Raw genomic sequence first — 20,530 nt, 5'->3', positions numbered from 1 at the left:
CTCATGCCTGATGACTGAGGTCCAAGCACTTATGCTGTAATCTTCTGCCTCTTCTGCACATTAGAAGCAAGCTGGATAGGAAGCAGAGCAGCCTGAACTCAGAGTGGTACGCTGATGGGCAATGACAGGGTCACAAGTGGTGGCTTAACCTTCTGAACCATGACACCAGCCCCTGCAACAGGAATCGCATGATCAAGTTTGAATCTCAGAATGATATTCCAGAAAGCCCAACAGATTATATATTTAAGGTCAGAATGGAAAAAGGGTAATTGATAATACTGTTGAAAAATTGTTATAGAGTAACATTAAAGTGTTGATTAAATCAGTGACAAAATTACTTGACATAATTTCTCAAATGAAATAAAGATGTGACAAAATTATTGTAAATTATTTTGAAATATAAATACAAAACAATGAAAGATTGGAAAATGTAATATGAAATAAATTATGCAACAACTATTTTCACTTGAATTCATCAATAATGATTGGAAAAAATCATCCCAGAAAGACTGTGAAGTTAGAAATTTAAGGTATATAATCCTTCAGTAGTAGAGTTGACATTTCAAATGACTAGAGAAACTATACTGTATTAAACAGTGATTTCTGGTTCGTGAAGATGGATAAAATACATCTGTGGGATTCTGTCCCTTCTGAAATGAATACAATTCAATATTTAAAATGAATAAAAGTATCACTACATAAGCAGAAGTGAACAATTACATGAGACTACTGTTTAACACAAGAAAGTCTTCAAAAGTTTTAAAATAGCGAAAGTCAGTTGGAATAAAGGAAAAAGAGTGATACAAAGAGAGGAATAAAAAACACATCCTGGAATATGCTCCAAAAGAGTGTGCAGTGGAGTGGGAATCAACCTTCACAGACAAATTGTTAAGGCCTTTGCAGCTGGGATCAAAAGAGTAACAGTGCATAACCAAGAAGCAGGGCTGAATATAGGAACAGAGCTTAATTAGAGGTGCGTATTGCACTTCCTCCCCTTCTCAGTTTGCTAGCCTCCGTTATACAATGTGTTTAAATGAATGTATTTAGATAAATGTTTACCCATATATCTATTGATTTTGTATTTTGAGTGAAGGTTGCAACCTTGATGCTCTACTGTGGATTCAGCTCCCTGCTAATGTGGAGAGAGGTCCTCGCTCTTGGTTTTGACCTGGACCAGCTTCTCAAGTGGAAGCCATATGGGGACTAGACAGTAGATGGAATATTCTCTCTTTGTCTCTTTCTCCTCCCTCTGAAAATCTACCTTTCAAATGAGAACTTATTTTTAAAGTTGGTTTCCTTTTGATAGCTTCACTAATGAGCTTTTCTCCCTTGTCAGGACTAGCAGATATGAGAATGTATATTTTTACTGTTCGCAGTTTTGTCTTATTGCCTTTATGCCAAAACCATGAAGTTAGTGATTTCTTTTGGAACACATCTGAAAGGTAGTGAACTGGCACCACTTTGTCTTCCAAAGAATCCTGACACAAAATCACTCAAATAAATGAGTCCCCTGGACCGCACTGGCTGCTTTGGCTAGAATAACCAGTTGGCTTGCCAATGCATGAGGTAATTCAGATGGTCACTATGCAAGACATTATAAAGAAGCATTATTTTATTCTTTTTCAGAAGTCAGTTTGCTTTTCTCTCTTTTGTTTCAACAAGCTGGTTTTCACTTGGTCTTTATTAACTGAAAATGATGAAAGAAAGCTGGGAATGCTAGAAAAGGCATTTTGAAGTTTATGTAAGTTTAATGACCCACGCCCACACACAGAGCCATTATTTTATTTTATTTTTTAAATTTTATTTCATTTTGTGATTTTGTTTTATTTTTTACCAGCAATGAATTAAGGCAAACTGCCGATATAAAACAATTTTTTAAATTTGGCACATACATTGTACTTCTGGCAAAAAAAACTAAGGAAACATATTTTTTTCTGGCGAAAAACTAACGAGAGTTTCAGGAATCTGTTGAACATGTGGGCAGGACTAAAGATTTACTCTCCTTTTTTCAAGTTATGTGTTTCCTTAATGAGCATATTTTTAAATTCTGAAGGATTATTATCAACTTTTCATCATTTTTAACCAACCCCCCCCCCCAAAAAAAAGTAGAAAACAAAGCTAAGCAACTGAAGCAGGCTGCTTACCAGGTAAAGGTTGGTTTAGCTTGTGTTTCTGTGATGTAGGCATAGTGCTGACACAGGTTTGGTTGTGGTTATGTCCCTGCCATGTCCCATTGTCACCCTTTAACAGTGGGAGTTTCGTGGGCATTAAGTTACAGTGTTTCAATTACGTATGCATATAAAGGTGACCTATTAAGAGGTGAGTGTTACTTCTCACCCTAACTCCTTCCTGGAGTCCCACCCACTCTCTCTAGTTACTTATTTTCTTTTCTGGTTTTTGCAAATGTGTACATTGATTTCACTTTGCAATTCCTGACTTAACACTCCATTAAGTGAAGATACCAACAAATGATGAGTGGAAAATAATAATAAAAAAACAATAACAACAAAAACAAACAAATAAGCAAAAACTACCATTCCTTGTTTGTAAAGACAACATATGTACAAAATAATTAAATCTCAGAACAAGCCCTAGACATTACATGTTTGTACTCTGTATAGTAGTTATCATAGATTAAGAACATCTGATATTTGTCCTTTGGGACTAGTTTATTTCCCTAAGCGTAATGGTTTCCAGTTGCATTCATTTATTTGCAGAATATTAGATTTCATTCTGTTTATGGTTGAAAAGTATTCCATAATGTATATGTACAACATTTTTGTTCTGTCATGTGTTGATGGATTTTTGGTATGATTACTTCTCTTAGCAATTCTGATTTCATCTCCAGTAATCATAAGTGTTCATATGTGGCCTAGGTGTTGGCTTCTTTTGACTTGGATTCAATAAAAATGTGTGAGAGTAGTAGAGATTATGTCGCTTAGCAAGGTACTCGCCAGTGCTCATCCATTTATCCACATGATAAAATAACCTCTGTGGGGGAATGCACATGTTTTTGATCATTAACCCTGTCCTGGCAGGCATTGTGTCTGTTTTCGTTTATCATGGCCCACGAGGCAAACGCTGTAAGGATTCATGTTGCCATGCTTTCCCATTTTTTTTTCTCTCAATAAATGTAGTTATATAATTTTCTCATCCTGACCTGACAAAACATCTTAAAAAAGACACGTGTTTCTATTTTGTACTTTGAAATTCAAAATTCCATATAAAAGTGTGTATAATTAGGAAAGTCTTATGTACTATTCAGTAAAATATTAATGGTACAGATGTAATAGTCTCTAATTGATCTGTGCTGTGGCTGTCCTGTAAAAGGACACACTTGTCGCCCTGAGTAATGTGGTGAAATCTCACTATATCCTATCACGGAACTGGAACTTCACCTTGTCCGACATATCTGTTCAGTAGACACTATTTGTTCATTAGACGGTTAGAAGCTATCTTAGTTATTAGTTCAACTGTTGCAATATGACCATATTGTAGGGCTTATATTCATGTTCGTCTTTATCCAACTGAGTAGAAACCATTAATATTAATAGTAGTGATACTATTAAGGCATATAAATCAAGAGTAACCATAAAGTGTTTTCTGTAAGAAAAAAAGTGCAAGTCCAATAAAGATATTTTGAGATGGAGCCTGCATACACATAACTTCCATATAGTATGTTGTTATTTCTATTTTATTGTTAATTAGTATTGTTAATCTCTTACCTAATTTATAAATTTCATTTTGTACCCAATTTATAAATGTAACTTAATTAATATTTAATGGATAGGTTAAACTACCTGTGCACATATAGGTGTACACAGAGGGAAAATACACAGGGGTGAAAGCTTGCGATAAGAGGCTTGGACTATATCCCATGCAGATAAGCGACAATCATTACATGTAAATTCTAAGTAATCCATTGAAAAGATACTCTAGAACACAGTAAGACACATAATGGAATTTTAAAGCTAAATACCTCATTTTAAAAAAATAGTGATTACAATTTAGTTAGTACCCCTGTATGTTTGTTGAAGAAATAATGTGAACTTTGGCAAAATAATACTCTCACAGAAATCTCTGTCATTATGGTTCTGATCTGTGATTGTTACAAGAGCACTTAGCTGTTAGTAAACTCTAGTTGGTTTGCTTTAGAATCCATGTGTTCTCTGTAGCTCCCATCATATCTGTACCACTTCAAACACCTGCTAAACAGATACATCTTTCTTCCTAAGTTTCATCATCCTCAGATTCCTTTCATGTAAGAGAGGAAAAGGCACACACACACACGCGCAAAATATTAGTGAAGCAAGCTTCCTTCAACAAATTAACTACTGCTTTGTTCCAAGTGGTAATTTACACATTCATTATACCCAAGAAAGCTGTTTTACCCCTTAGGGCAGGCCAGCACAACTCTCATTCAGTGAGAATAGTTTTATTTGAGAAAGTAGCTTTATAAAAATAATAATAAATTAAGAAAAAGAAAGCTCATGGAATTACCTGGAGAGTGAAGAGTCTTTCAATTTAAAATGTTTCTGAGAAATCGAGACATTTTGTTTTTAAACATTTTCAGTAAAGGCAGTGTAAATGAAGTGAACAATTCTGATGAAAAAACAAGTAAGTAAATTTACAGTGTGGTATTGCCACCATATCTAATAGCGTTGACAGTGAACTTACATTGTGTAATTCTTACATTTTTTAAAATTTTTACTTTTACAATAACAGATTTGCATTTCATTTTGCAAAGCTATCTTCCCAAAGTTGATTGGGCAGAGATTGTTTTGTTTTGTTTTCACCATAGATTGAGGGCATGCATCAATCAATTCCTAAATGAAAAAGAACAGATTAATATCAAAATGTAGGCATTAGTTTGAAAAAAAAAAGCACATTTTTTTTTAGCGAATGAGAAAAATGAGTACAAAAAGGTATAGATAATGTACTTAAAAGAATGGGAACTAGAATTGCAGGAATTCAAACACACAGATGTCATTTTGCTTTGAAAATGACAATTTTTTTTTTTATCCAAAACTGGCAGGAGAGAGACAGGCTTTTTTGAAAAGTAGGAAAAGAAATCAAAATGATAATAGGGGTAGCTAAAAGAAGAGACCATAGCCAAAGACATTAAATAAGGCTGCTTTCTGTAAAAATATTTTAGCAGCTGTCATCCATGTAATTTCCTTTGCAGTAATCTTCCATAGTTCAGGCACAGAAGGTGGCTGAAGTTGGCATTTTTCAGAAAAATGCAATGGAAAAAAGACAGAGACTTTAATAAATGGAGAAGTGTGGTGGGTGTAGATTGGAAAGTTGTTAAATGCCAGAAATGAGGACAGCTGTAGGTGATTTTTCCAAATAGAGTGAACAACAAAGAAACAAAATTGCTTATACAGCTGGACAGATAATGTGTGAGGCTTCCAAAGGGGACCTGGAAAATGAGGGCACTGTCATCAGAACCCAAGTCTATTGAGGTGTGAAAGAAGTGAACCAAATGTTTGAGAAAATTACCAGAGAAGTTGTCGTCAGTGGGTGGTAGGAAAGGAAGACTCCACGTATCTCAGGGAGATGCAGATAATAATAACAGTAGTGATTATAATCATCATCATAAACAGAGCATATAGGAGAATTAAATGGCTATATAGACTGGATTAGGGAAGACAATGGGAAGAATCCAGAAAAGGGTGCCCAACAGCATGAGGATGGGATGAGAGTGATGGAAAACTGTGCAGTGGTTACTTGTATTTGATTACTGACCTAGGATGATAGAACTGACATGTCCAGATAGTTGCCTTTTCTGAAGTTTATGAGAACCTGAAGGTTATGGTCATCCTAATCAGAATTAGATCCGAGTCAGAGTAAGAGTAGTCCAGTGACTGCTGTCATTCATGTTCATTCAGACAGTATTTTTTTAAAGTTAATTTCTAATGTACCAATTAAAGATATGCTTTACTTCATATTTAAAGCATAAGGCAATCTAAATAATTTTCAGGTGAAAATTTCAGAACATATAATGGGACTCTTAAAATGTTCATTGCTATTGCTGGGAAGGGCTGCACATATCCCATCCCAAGTATGTGTCAGCAGTTAAATGGGGACTCTGGGTTGCCAGCTTGTTTTTCCTTTTTGTATTCTGTATCAGAATGGCATATATATGAATACAACACATCTTAAAACTGGTGTAGGTGCATGTTATAAAAGATAACAAAGGAATCCATCTTGTCTTACATTATATTATACAATAATGTACTGTTAACAGAGCCATTTTCTGTCCCATTTGATTCTGTGTTAGTAATAAAGAAGGTGTATTAAGAGGCCTTGGTTCAAGATTGCAATATTGTGATAATGTTAACTAGTTCGTAAATGATCTCGGTCTACGAAGCTGGTGACTAAGTCAGCCCATGCCTGTGACAACTCTTAGATTAGTCTACAATTTTTTGATGCACTCAAGAAATTGCAAACCAATAGTTACAGCAATTGGTTTCATATGTAGAATTCTCTGTTAAGACATCCCTAAGTTTAGGACAAGGGATAATATGAAAGCCTTTTGAGGGAAAAAGCTAATTTATGATTGTCTTTTGGACACTGTGGCGGGTGATTTTAACATTTAATAACAGAAATAAATTAACAAATCTCCAGGGGAAAATATTGCAAAAATATATTTATGGTGAACACTTCTGTCAACATCAAAAACAGACTCGAAAAAAAAAAGAAAACAGACTCGAGATACTTGCTGAAAATATACCGTTTGAAAATAGTATCTAATCAGTTTGAAAATAAATAACTGACAGAAATATGTCAAAGTGAAAAAAGTTTGAAAAAGATAAATTTGGTGATTTTATAGAAGTACAATGGCAACTATATAATTTTACTCTGCGTATTTGATGTCTTAAAATGAATGTCTTAATTTGTATTTTGAGTTGTTGGACTCCAACTGGACAGACCTATAGAGTTATATGATGTTATAAAAGAAAGTCAATGAAAATTTTTACTCAGGTCTTTTTTTTTTTCCTGGAGTTAAACAACACAGTGTTCTGAGATGCACAAATATAAAGCACATTGCCTACCACTGACTTTTCAAATAATTTTTTGATGAGTATTTGAAAATTGAAGATGTTTACCATTTTAATTGAATTTTCTTTTTCTGTTAACTGCAGTAAACACCACTTGGAGTATTTTATTTAGTGGGTCAGAATGGCCTGCCTTTCTGTCGCCCACATTATGAGCATAAAAATCAGTTTTCAAGTCAAATTATTTGGAGGGTAGAATATAATAAACCATTTATTTGATTGTTTGAATTCCTTGATTGAAAATTTAGAAGCAGTAGCTACCCACTTTGGAGATCATAAAGATTGATCCATACATTGTCATTATGAAGTTCCTTTATTTTCTTCTTTCACTTCTTTAGAAACAGTTTACTGGGTGGCACTTATTGTGTCATTTTTATGTGGGATTTGCATACAGTGGTGTTAAAGTAATCTATTTAGATGTGTATTTGTGATATAATGATCTCCAACTTTTAGATAAAGAGAATTGATAATTAACTTATGCTACCAAAACATATTCAGTGTAAGAATTTAACAACAATCAGTTTGGGACCTTGTACTACAAACATTCACATGTGTGTCAGTAGCAATTCTGTAAATATGATGTTTTCTACAACAAATAAATAACCATGGACATAATTTGACTATTTGAAATCAGCCTCTGGTACAATCCATTGTCAAAATAGTCAGCTAGCTTGTATCTATTCCAGTGTTGAATTTTGGGGACAGATCACTTTTAAACATATATAGTTGAAGGCCATATGAGAGATAGTTTATGAAATTAAAATTTTATGAGCTCTAGTCTGAATGTTGCATATGTGGTTGAGTTAGTATATAAATGTAGGTAGCTTTGTGACTATGCACAAACATTATTAGATTCAGTATGGAAATTAACAAGATAGTCTTCAATTAGAAATTTTCTTTTATAATACATCACAGAATTACACAAAAGTAAAACACACACTAAGAAATCATACCAAATAAGGTATGAAAGGCTTTATTATATATTTATCAACTTCTTGTCTGAAAATAATTATCATATTCCTTTGGATAATAGACATAATAGGGTTTTCTTAAAGTAATTGGTGAATAACTACTAGTAGATATTATCTACATTCAGTAAATAATCTCTTAGGCTTCCACAAAATAACCCAGTTCCTCAAAAATGAAAATACAAGATGGGTAAAACAAACAAAAAATCCTCCTAAAAATGCTAAAAATGGGCTTTAGTTTTCTAGATGTTTCCCCATGCTCTAAAGCGTGTAATTTATGATGGCTACTGCCTATGTGTCTATAATTTGTAGGGTTTTTGTTTGTCTAAAGATTTATTTATTGAAAAAGTTCCAGAGAGAAGGGCAAGACAGAGAAACTCCATGTATTGATTCACTGCCTACATGGCCACAAAATCTGAGTTTGGGCCATGTGTAAGCCAGGGGCCAGTAGTTCCATTTAGGCCTTCCACATGGATGACAAGTGCCCAAGCACTTTGGCCAACTCCACTGTTTTACCCAGAAAAATCAGCAGGGAGCTGCATCTGAAGTGGAGCACCCCGGGAAAGACAGAAGCCCATAAGGGATGTTAACATTTCAGGCAGAAGCTTTACACACTCTGCCTCAATGCCGGCCTCAGTTTGCACAGCTCTTTGTAGAGTGCAATAGAACATCTCACACTGTTACTCTTAAAATATTACCGCTGAACAATGGCATGATTGCTTTTTCAATCAAGATATAATACCTAGATAAAATTTGTCTGAGTTTGTCAAATCTGGTCTTGGATAAATCAGATAGGTTAATGCTGTAAAACATGTCAACATGTACATGAGTAGACACCACGCTGTGTAACCTGTTACCTTTGAAGTCTGAGATCTCCCATTCTGCTTTTAAAACAAACTAAAAATGGTGTGCACATTCCTGCAGACTAATTGATTGTTTAGTAAAATTAAAAAGGAATAGTGTTTAAAAATTAATTCTCAAAGAAGCACTTAGAAGAATAAAATGTCTAATTAAACCTTAGTGATTGCCCAAAAGCAAAATCACACATCTTGCGTTACTGTACCTTTGTGTATCCCAGCATACATATTTTAAAACCATGGAAGTATTCATAAGCATAATAGTTATAAATGAATATATGAACCTTTGGATTTTCAATTTTTTGCACTTCTTGATTTAAGCATTTCAAAACTGTATTATTGATTTTGTGTATTATATACAATATATTTATAAATATTCAAAAATGTTATGTTGATGTATGTATACTTGCTAGCTGCATTGGTTTGGTAGTTCTGAAACAAACAAAACTTTATAGAAAACATAACTCTGCTCTTAGGTAGGGTTTGCTACTATAAGTAATTAAAAGATGAAGAAAACCCATATTGATGGAAGAAAGGCAAGACCTGCTGGTGACAGCAGCATTGCTCCTTTTCTATAATTCTTGCAGTTATTTGAAAACACAAATCTGGAAATATAATTCGACCTCTAAAACTTCGTTGAGAATGCCTATTTTTCTTTATTTCTGGTCTTTCTGAAATAATATTTTCACCTACTATGCTTGGTTTTATACAAATAAAAAATAAAAAGGTGTCAAATTAAAGAAAAAGCTGTGACATAAACTTTAATGGAAATAATTACACTTTTTAAAGAAGTATTATGTGTTTTTAATCAGTCCATGTAATTTTGTATTAAATGCAACTATTTATATATATAAAACATACATATATACAATTTAAGTGTTGCTCCACTCACATGATTATATAGTTAAATCCAAGTCTCAATTTTACTTTATATTTTACAATCAGACTTGTGTGGTGGTAGTAGTTTTGGTCCTTGGTCCTTGGGTATTTTATTTACCTTCCATTGAGTCTGTCAACTGAGTTAAATACAAGAAACAGACATAAATTACTTACTGAATTCTTAGGCTTGCCAATTTACTATAAAATAACTACACTAAAAGTCCAGAAGGACACTGAGTGAAAACATATGACCAAAAAAAATGATATTGTACAACATATATTTGTGTTTTCATGCTATCATTGTTCTTTATGAAAAGTCTACAATTTGTTGTAATGTTCATACAGCAGAGTGCCAACGTCATTGTAAAATGCATTACTGTTTCTGAAAGTAGTGTTAAATCAATTTTGTGGTAAAAATATCAGTTTTTACTGACATCGGTAGTATGTTTGATTTTTTGAGAAAGTTGGTTATAATCATTGATTTTACATTTTGGTCAACAGATATTCCACATGACGTATGATCTTGCCAGTGCAGTAGTGAGGATCTTTAATCTCATCGGCATGATGTTGCTGTTGTGTCACTGGGATGGTTGCCTTCAGTTCTTGGTCCCGCTACTGCAGGATTTCCCACCAGATTGCTGGGTGTCTCTCAATGAAATGGTTGTAAGTAATTTATATTCATTTGCATTCTGCCTTTTTAGTGTTTTCGGAAAAACTTATCAGTATTTGCAGTCAAATCTGATTTTTTCAGTGCTTAAGAGACAACTGAATTTTACATCCATAGGCATAAAAACATACAGTAGGAGGAATTTTGTTCTAACAATTAAATATCTTTTTTTCTAAGATTTTATTTTATTTATTTTTTGCATGCAACTAAACTCTTAATTTTATTTTCAATAATGTATTTTTATTTTAAATTTTGAATTATATGGGACAATTTCATACAGGTTGGGATTCTCCCCAAACTCCCATCCCCCTACAGATTTTTCCCATTTTGTTACAATAGTGTAGTCCTGCATAAGGAATCATAATTCCATCAGTCTCTTATTTAAGTGCACTCTGACACTGTTGGTCAGACAATGTCAGACAATCCAGCATCCCATTGTCTACACATGTCCAACAGTTTCATTGGGAATCCATCTTTCATCTGGAAGCAGGAATGCATGTTCCATTGTACCCTAACATCTGTATATGATAGACCCCAGTACTCCATCAGTATACATTTTCATAATTGAGAAACCATGAAACAAGGTCAACAACTGGTATGAGTTAGAACAGCCACAGCAACAACAACAACAACAACATCAACAACAAATTACAGCACCATTGACAAAATATTCCTAGGTATGTATCTGTTATGGCATATATTTTGTTGTGTTTTACTCAGCATACTGAGATATATTTTATTTGAAAGACACACTTACTTTATATAAAATATTCTTTCAATAGTATATATATTTGAATGATTTCTTCCTTTTCAAAGCTGTTTATTCATTAGCATCTGCTGTACTCAAATAAGAAGCATAGGACATGTCAAAACTATAGAGATCTCCCTCATAATGATGCAAATGTAGTATATATGTGACGATGTTTCAGTTAGTACTTTTTGCTAGGACGTGGTAGCCTTTATATGTGACTCAAATATATGTGACTATAGAAAAACCTGTGAAATATAAGCATGATATTCATAGCAATGTCTACTCATACTCATTTTCATTCAGGAGCATATGTTTGATCTACATAATATAATACTCAACATGCACAAAGCAATTGAAGCAATTGTGATTATTTTGTGTGTAGACACACGTACAAATATTCTCTTTTTTTGTAAGTTCTCGTGTTTTTCTCCTGCATTTTATTTTGCTTGCATTTTACTTAATAAATGATCATTTAATTGTTTATTTGAATAACGTTCTATTACATGTGACTTTTTATTAAATACATTTTTATGAGATTTCCACAAGATTTTAATTTTGAAATAATTTAAAAACAATGGGGTTTCTCTTTCTGCACACAGCTCTGTTATTTAATTTTATGACAGAATTCTGTGGACATTTTAAGATTATAAGTTTTGTTTCACTTATTAGCCATTTCTTAGGCTTTGCATTCGATGCAAGTAGAGACTTACATTGCTTGTCAAGGACATTACTTATCCATACATTTCCATTCATCACTTCTTTCCTTTTCCCTCCCTCAGCCTCTAAATCTCTTTCATTTGCACCTGACATTGACCTGAAACTCTCCATTTACTTCATTGTAATCACTTAAACACCAGCACCTGCTGTAGCAGAATAGCAAAGTGGGTAATTTATAAAGAAATGAAATTATTTTCTCACTGTTCCAGAGCTTGAGAACTCCAAGATGCAGATCTGAGTCTTGCTCTGAGTTTCTGCATGGCGCCTTGGTGCTCAGTCCTCTAGATCTAGTATTTTTTAGAGAGCACGGATCTGCCTGTGAGGGCAAGGTCCTGGTGGCATCCACGTGGCCCGGATCCCATCTCTCAATACTGCTGCATTAGGGGTTGAGTTTTCAATACATGAATGTTGGAGAATGCATTCAGACTTCAGCAAGCTGCCTGGAATCATGCCTGATGCAGTAATAGCTGTAGTAATGATTCATCAACACTTTGAGAAATGTTTGCGTACAGGAGCTTTTACAACTACACAACAAATCAAGAAAAGGTATTTTCAGCTCAAATTTCAGGTCTGTGGTGTCTTCATGATTAGGTATTTGTCATCTTATTTACTTTTCCAGGGAGCAAAAACATTGAAAAGACAATAAGGAAAATTGAATGCCTCTTTAATCTGGCAAATGATTGAGTGTGTAGTACAAAAACATTAGAACTACTGAAAAATACGAATCATATTAGCAAAACCAGTATTTAATTAGCAAGTAATTGTTAGTTAAAATTTGCACTGTCAGGAAAATACGAACTGCTGTCATTGGAAGAGTTAGGAGAAGTACTGTGGTGTCTTCCAAGCGCTTATAATGGTCTAATTACAATGTAGAGCAATATGAAAAAGTTTTAGTGACCTTATGTGTCTTTTTAAGTATAGCTAAATGTGCTCACCTGTGCATTTATGATGCATTTAACTAACATGGCCAGTCTTAGAACCATCACTATCTTGTATATTATACAAAATATCTTTCCTTAAGTTGCACTCTATTTTTAGTTCTTTTAACTTTCTTTTTAGGTGTAGATTTGCTTATGAAACTGATTTTTATTTTAATTTGATTTTACTTTACAATTTTTTCCCATGTACCGCAAGTGTAGAGGGCAGGAAACAGTTAATTTCATGTTTAAATAGAAAGATCAAAACTTCTTTTATATAGTGAATGTTATGTGAAGAAAATAGCAACTCTAAAAAGATGATTTTTACATCAAGAGAGCAATCTTTATAGGGTTATTGGACTTTGAGGTTATATTTTTCTATTCTGAAGCTACATAGTTCTAGAAAGCATTTCTTACAACACCAGCAAAAATGTAAACTGCATTGATATACACAAAAGAAGTAAAAAAATAAAAACACCCTGTGTTTGTATAACATTCTGTCTATGCAATTTTATACTATTTCATAGCAACAGAAACAGGTAAGCACTATTATTCCCCATTTTATAGTTCAGAAAACTAAAAATTTTAGAACTCAAATTAATAGTTCTCTGTCACACATTTAAATTATAGAACAATGAAGAGATATATATGCATTACTCCATTATTTATGTTCATCCACATATTACAGTGTCTTATGTTGCATAAATTATAATGAAGCAATTAAGATGTGTTATAAAAACAAAATATGGGCCTGGCACGCTAGCCTAGAGGCCTCGTCTTGCATATACCGGGATACCACATGGGCTCTGGTTCTAATCCCGGAAGCCCTGCTTCCCATCCAGCAATCTGCTTATGGCCTGGGAAAGCAGTCAAGGATGGGCCAAGGTCTTAGGACCCTGCACCCACAAAGGATACCCAGAGGAAGCTCCAGATTCTTGGCTTCAGATGGGCTCAGCTTTAGCCATTGTGCATACTTGTGGAGTGATTCAGTGGAAGGAAGATCTTCCACTCTCTCTCCTCCTCTCTGCATTTCTGACTTCCCAACAACAACAAAAAAATTGTAGTTTTAAAAAAAGTAAAATATGAAATTATAGTTACATTAGAAACTAACTCTAAAATTTGACTTTACTGTGTGATACTAAAAAGTGCCAAGAATGATGTGTTTCTACTTATTTCAAAACAAAATCAAATTATGAAAGCAAAAAATGCAGACAAAACAAATTTAAGTTGAAACCGTTCTTGCATATGGCCTTTATAATTTTGCTCTACTGTAATGTTGGTGACATGGCACAGGAAGTTAAGCTTTCCCTTTTATTGCAGGTCTCCCATGTTCAAGTGACATTTCAAGTTCTAACTGCTCTGTTTTGATCCAGTGTGATGCTCATCTGCAATGAAGGCAACAGATGATGGTCCAAGTGATTAGGATATGCAGAGAGGACGATCTTATCTGATGATTCACACCCCTAGTAGCAGCAACAACCGGAGCTACGCCAAACTGAACAAGGACCCACAACCGTCTTCCGGGGTTTCCATGCAGGTGCAGGGTCCCAAGGCTTTGGGCCGTCCTCGACTGCTTTCCCAGGCCACAAACACGATGGGAAGCATACCGCCAGGATTTACCCAGTGCATATGGAATCCTGCTGTGTGCAAGGCGAGGACTTTAGCCACTAGGCTAATGCCCTGGGGCCTCATTGAAAGAGAAAATGGTTATAAAACTAAGTGCATCATGAAGTGCACTGTTGTAGTATATAAAGTCACACATTTAAAAAACTGATATCATAACAGCATTATAATTATATTATATAAAATTATTTTTAGAAACATTGTCTAGTATATAAATTTACATTAATAAATTGATTTATTAAATTATTATTATTTAATTTGTAAAAGTGTGTTTTAATGTTACAAAATTGTCAAGAGGAGCACATTCTACCTAGTGTTAATTTTTTCATGTTAGTTTTTTTCATTTATTATTGAAATGACTATCTATTAAATGAAAATCTATTTCATTTATTCAAAAGGGTGGCAGAAAGAGAGGGGGATGCAGAACTTCTGTCTGTTGGTTTAGTTGAGATGGGCACAACACTGGAATTGTGCCAGACTGCAGCCTGGAGCATGGAAATCCATCTGCTTCTTTGCCAAGCATAGCAGGGACCATGGGGGCAAGTACTTGGGGCATTGTCCTCTGCTTTCCCAGGCACATTAGCAGGCAGGGAGCTGGTTGGAAATGGAATGATGGAATGTCCTGGACTCCAGCTGTTGTTCTGATACAATGGCACTGCAAACTTCATCTTAAGCTGCTGTGCTCCACTGTGGACCCCAATTTAGTTTTACAACTATATATTTGTGTAATACTATATTCAAAATAAGTTTAAAACATCTCTAGGGGTTCTCATACAAATATTTATTTTGTTGTGATTTCTAGGACTCAATGCATTATTTAACCTTCAAATATATTTTTTTTTCTAGAGAAAATGATTTACCTACAGGTAGCTGTGTGATCCATGGAAAATAATTACTTAGCATTTAAAATATTTTCCCCTTGCATGTGACATTTATTGGTTAGTTTCTTGGTGTTTTGTTGCTGTTATGTGTATGTGAACATAATGTGTGAGGGAGGAAGACACACACAGAGGGATAGAAAAAGAGAGGGGAACAAAACAGAAAGCTAGGAGACAGGCAAGCTAGCAGTTCATTCACCAGATGTTGTTAGCAGTCAGAACTGGGTTAAGGCCAGAACTGGGAAGCTGAACTCTGGTGCCACAACCAGGAATCAAACCCTTGTACTAGAATGCGCGATACAGGTATCAACTCTAGTGTCTTAATGACTAGGATAAGTTACAAGTTTACCTTGCGGGTTCCTGGGGAAGAAATATGACCGGAAAAAAAAATGGGGGGACAGTGCCCTCTTGGGCAACTGGCAAAATTTATTTCCAGGATTCCAGTTTATACACATTCAGCAAAGCAGCAGTTCAAACATAGTTCAGCCTAGACATCAGTTAAAATGATCAGGTTTGATATACAACTTGTGTCACGTGTGTAAGGAGGCAGCTCCAGGAGAGCCAACAAGGCACCAGGGCCAAAGCACCATTGGTGTGAGATATCGATAAGGAGCACTACTTTGATCTAGGATAATTGACCAGCTAGCACAGATGTTCACCATGTATCAGGGACGCACGAAAGCACATGTACAGACTCACTGGGGTCAAGGGTGCACTCCGAGTGAGAGGCCCTCCACCTCCTCTTTCTCGGAGCCTCTTTTCCACAGGGTTCCGCAGGCCTCTGCTGTCCCAGCTGTCCTGTTGAATGTATTCCGACACAAATGTCCAAACTCTCCCCCTGAATAGCTTTTGATTTAAAAATTTGTATCACATTATTTTTCAACAGAGACCATAGTTGTGTGCTGTAGTATAAGATACTCTGTTATTAAGTCCAACTTGCTGAACTTTTAGCTGTCTTTGTACCTATTAAAATAGCAATATTTTCTAGAAAACAAAACGTATTTACAAAGAATATTGAAGATAAAAGTTATGAAGGGTCTGAAAGGATCTAATTGATAAAATCTGTTTGGTAAGAGTAAGAGTTGCTATCCATTTTCCTTTTCATTTGACCCTGTGTGTCAGGAACACGCACTAACAACAAAATAACCACACATTTTCTCCATATTTCCCAGCTTCCTTTCAGTAAGTTGCAGTCTTGGGTCAGTTGTGTATGATGAGCTGTAAGTGGCAGTATCAAATTCAGTATCAAGTTTGTTTTATTTTAAAAATTCATATCAACATATAATGACATTTGCTTGAATAGAGCACAATATTTCAATACATATACGCATCGTGGACAAATCAAGCCAGGCAGTTAGCCTTTCCAGTTTCTTATCTATAGCTTGTGCTTGGAGCAGTCCAGGTTGGTTACTCTTTTTCAACATTTCCTCATCTCCCTCCCCTCACCATTCTCATCCTGTACTAATCAGTTTTTTTTAAAGAGTTATTCATGCATTTGAAAGGCAGACTTACAGAGAGAGAGAGAGAGAGAGAGCGAGAGAGAGCTCTTGTGTCCACTGGTTCACTCTCCAAGTGGCCACCAGGACCGGAAGTTAGACAGGGCAAAGCCAGGAGCAAGGAGCTTTGTCTGGATCTCCCGTGTGATTGGTAGGGGCCCAAGCACCTGAATGATCTGCTGCTGCTTCCCGAGCTCATCAGCAAGAACATGAACCAGAGATTGGGCAGCTGGAAAAGAAACCAGAGCCCATGTGGGACAGCAGCATCGCAGACAACAGCTTTGGATAAGCTCGGGTAGACTATTTCTTTCATCCTTCTTTTTTTCTTGTTCTGTTTTTCTTTTGTCTTTCCACATACGTTGAAGAACATGCAGTGTTTGGCTTTCTGTGTCTGGTTTTTCATTGCACTTTTGGCTTTTGGAACCCAGAAACCTATCACAGAATATCAACATCTTCAGACACTTATAGCTCAAAGAATATAACTTGGTCACAGTAAGTGTGGGGGCTTGGGGACGTCTTGTTTTATGTAATTGATCTGAAAAGCAACATTTGTTATTCATATGTAAGTTCCCTTATTTAAGTAAAATCTGGACACCTAGAGGTAGTCTAGTATCTATTTATACTCTTGCAAATATGTAGAGGCAATATTCATAAAGTTTTACTTTTTGTTTTCCAAACCCAATTTAGCTTAGATAATAAGTAGTTGAAATAATGTAACTGAATTAGAAAACTAAGAAATGAGACCAAGACTCTTCTGCTTAAAATATGTCTCTCCTCTCCTGAGGCCTAGGAATATATGTTAGATCAGAATTTCTATAAATTAGAAAGTATATTACTGAGACTATATGTTTTTTTCTAAGTAGCATATACTACTGTACAAAAGTTTCATAAAAGTCCCAACAAAGATAACTAATTTGCTGACGAGTCATTGTACCAATACTTGGAAAAGGGCACTTATATTTCCTATGAGTTATAATAATAAAGTAGGTCAGCAGCCTGCTGAGTTCTGCGATTCGCCTTTGCCATCCCATTTCTGCCATTAGGAAAGCCTGCCTGGAGACGGCTCTCTTTTGAAAAAAAAAAAAAATGAGTTCTCAAAAAAAGGGAAGCAGCTGCATACTCGGTTCTTTCTTCTCAGCTGTCCTTTTTAAATAAGAACAAGCATATAAAAATTAATTATCTGTTGGTGGTTTGTTTTCAAATAAAATATACATTTCACAACACTTGTAACTTGAATTAACCATTTGTTAGTGGAGAGAGGTGAAAGACATTGTTTAAACATTGGCTATGACTAATTTAACTGACCTTAACAATACAAGAGCAGATCATAAATTAAAAATGTATTTTTCCTGGGTTGGGGCTGGGGAATAGCAAGCTAATTCTCCACTTGCAGTACTGCCATCCCTTATGAGCACCAGTTCAAGTTGTGTCTGTTACTCTTCCGTTTCAACTCCCTACTTATGGCCTGGGAAAGAAGTAGAAGTTGTTTCTAATTCTTGGGTCCCTGTATCTATGTGGGAATCCTGGAGGAAGTTCCTAGCTCCTGGCTTTGGACTACCAGAGGGAAGATCTCTCTCTTCTTTCTATCCTTCTCTGTTACTCTGCCTTTCAAAAAAGTGCATTTTTTTCTTGTATGCACTAGCTCTTAAACTTTAAGTAGCAAATTGACAGAAGAATCACTCTCCATGAAATTATCTAACAGGTAGTATTTGCTAAAGTAGGGGGAAGAAATAAAACATATTGTAATTTAGTGTCACTTTCAGAAAGGTTATGCTCTCTCCAATACACAAACACACTCTGGCATATGATCTTCATGATTTTTCTAGGACTTTCACAAATGCAGTGTAACATATGATGTATTACCTCATATATATTATCTTATTAGCTACATGTGTGTAAAATATATAATTATATAATTAATAGGAAATGTTGGATTTAGAGCATTGCTACTCCATTTACATGAAGCCAGAGATATTCAATTTGGGCACTGAAAATTCAGGTTTTCTCCTTAATGCCAAACCCACCATGCAGTTCTACTGCATGAGCTTTAATGAGCTCTAACTAATAAATAAATGAATAAATAAATAAATAACTGTAAAGCCACTGTCAACTATTGTTTTACGGAAAGTAATCTAATTGGTTGTAACATTGGAAGAACTCAAAATACGTATGAAAAATATGTTCACAATCATTATGTTTTTTCTTTTCTTTTTTCTTAAGGATTTATTTATTTTTATTACAAAGTCAGATCTACAGAGAGGAGGAGAGACAGAGAAGATTTTCCATCCGATGATTCACTCCTCAGGTGGCCACAACAGTCAGTACTGTGCCAACCCAAAGCCAGGAGCCAGGAACTTCCTCCAGGTCTCCCACACGGGTGCAGGATCCCAAAGCATTGGGCCGTTCTCAACTGCTTTCCCATGTCACAAGCAGGGAGCTGGATGGGAAGTGGAGCTGCCAGGACTAGAACCAGTGCCCATATGGGATCCCGGCGAGTTCAAGGCAAGGACTTTAGCTGCTAGGCCACCACGCCGGGCTCATGTTTTTTCCTTTGTATGTGAGTTTTTGGCATTTCTCCTTTATTAGTGTGTTTTTCTAAAAGAATTTTGTAGAGAAAAGCAATTATCATGTCTTTTTTTCTGAATTTCTTGTATATTTGGATTTCACATGAAATATACTTATTATGATTGATGTATTTTAGGGATAAAATTTGCTATGATTTAGGAGTCAACAGTAAAGCATATGAGTTCTTTCAACTGTATTAATTTATTTGAAAGGAAAATGGATGTGAAGAAACAGTCCATGACTATCATTCCATTTTAAGAATGAAGGAGTCTTGAGAGACTCGATGATGTAGCCCCAGCTGCCCTGTGTTGATATAGCTTTCAAAATAATTCTATACAATGACTTTCTACAATGGAAGGCTCATCAGAGATTACTCTTTCTATTTCATCTCATTTCTATTTCTTCAAGCCATAACCATGACCTAAATATGTTAAGTATGGGAAAGAAAAAGAAGTGACAGGAGAAAATCATGTGAGGGATTTAAAGCAGGAATATTTTCAAAATCATTGTGCAATCTTTTTTGCTTTTTTTTTGAGAAAATGGCTCCAGATAGAAATATTTTTCTTTCAGTTGTATTAAAATAAGGACATAATCCAACTTGATCATCTCAATTTTCCAGAGACTGCACTTTTATTCTTCAGGAATTTTGTTTGTTTTTCTCTGAGCTGCAGAAAAATAGATGAAAGACTCGTGCTGGTTGACTCCACAATGTGTAATAATGATCAAGAATGACTAAGTCCCAAAGCATGTGGCTTGTAACTGCATCGCGGTTGCCTTCAGCATGGCAAGGAATCAGCTGCTTGAGCTGTCATCTGCTGCCTCCTTCAGTGTACATTCTCAGGAAACTGGAATTGGATGCAGAGCAGAGACAGGTCCACAAATTGCCTATAGAATTTGAGCATCCCAACAGTATCATCACTACTAGGCCATTCATATACTTACTACACACACACACACACATACACACACGTACACATATATATATATATACATATATATATGAGATATGGTAAATATTTCATTTTTTTGAAAACATGTTTTAAGGTGAAATTACAATATAATGGGTATGTATGTGAGGGGGTAAAAAATACCATTTCAGCTGCCCTGCAATGCTATCTCCAACACCAGCAATAAATCATGATCATGCTTTC

The 20,530-nt window shown here is 35.2% G+C and overlaps 1 protein-coding gene across 1 annotated transcript in view; it reads left to right on the top strand.

Annotated features, from left to right (window-relative positions):
* HCN1 (hyperpolarization activated cyclic nucleotide gated potassium channel 1) overlaps positions 1 to 20,530 on the top strand; it is a 241,984-nt gene that overhangs the window by 135,111 nt on the left and 86,343 nt on the right. The window contains exon 3 of the mRNA XM_040977681.1: positions 10,267 to 10,428. Coding sequence (XP_040833615.1) covers positions 10,267 to 10,428 — 162 coding nt within the window. The remainder of the gene's footprint in view (positions 1 to 10,266; positions 10,429 to 20,530) is intronic.

Source organism: Ochotona curzoniae, unplaced genomic scaffold, assembly GCF_017591425.1.
Source record: "Ochotona curzoniae isolate NIBS_2020 unplaced genomic scaffold, NIBS_Ocur_1.0 contig_2754, whole genome shotgun sequence".
Lineage (NCBI taxonomy): Eukaryota > Metazoa > Chordata > Mammalia > Lagomorpha > Ochotonidae > Ochotona > Ochotona curzoniae.
Note: the sequence above shows the minus strand (reverse complement) of the source record. Positions and strands in the feature narration are given on the sequence as shown.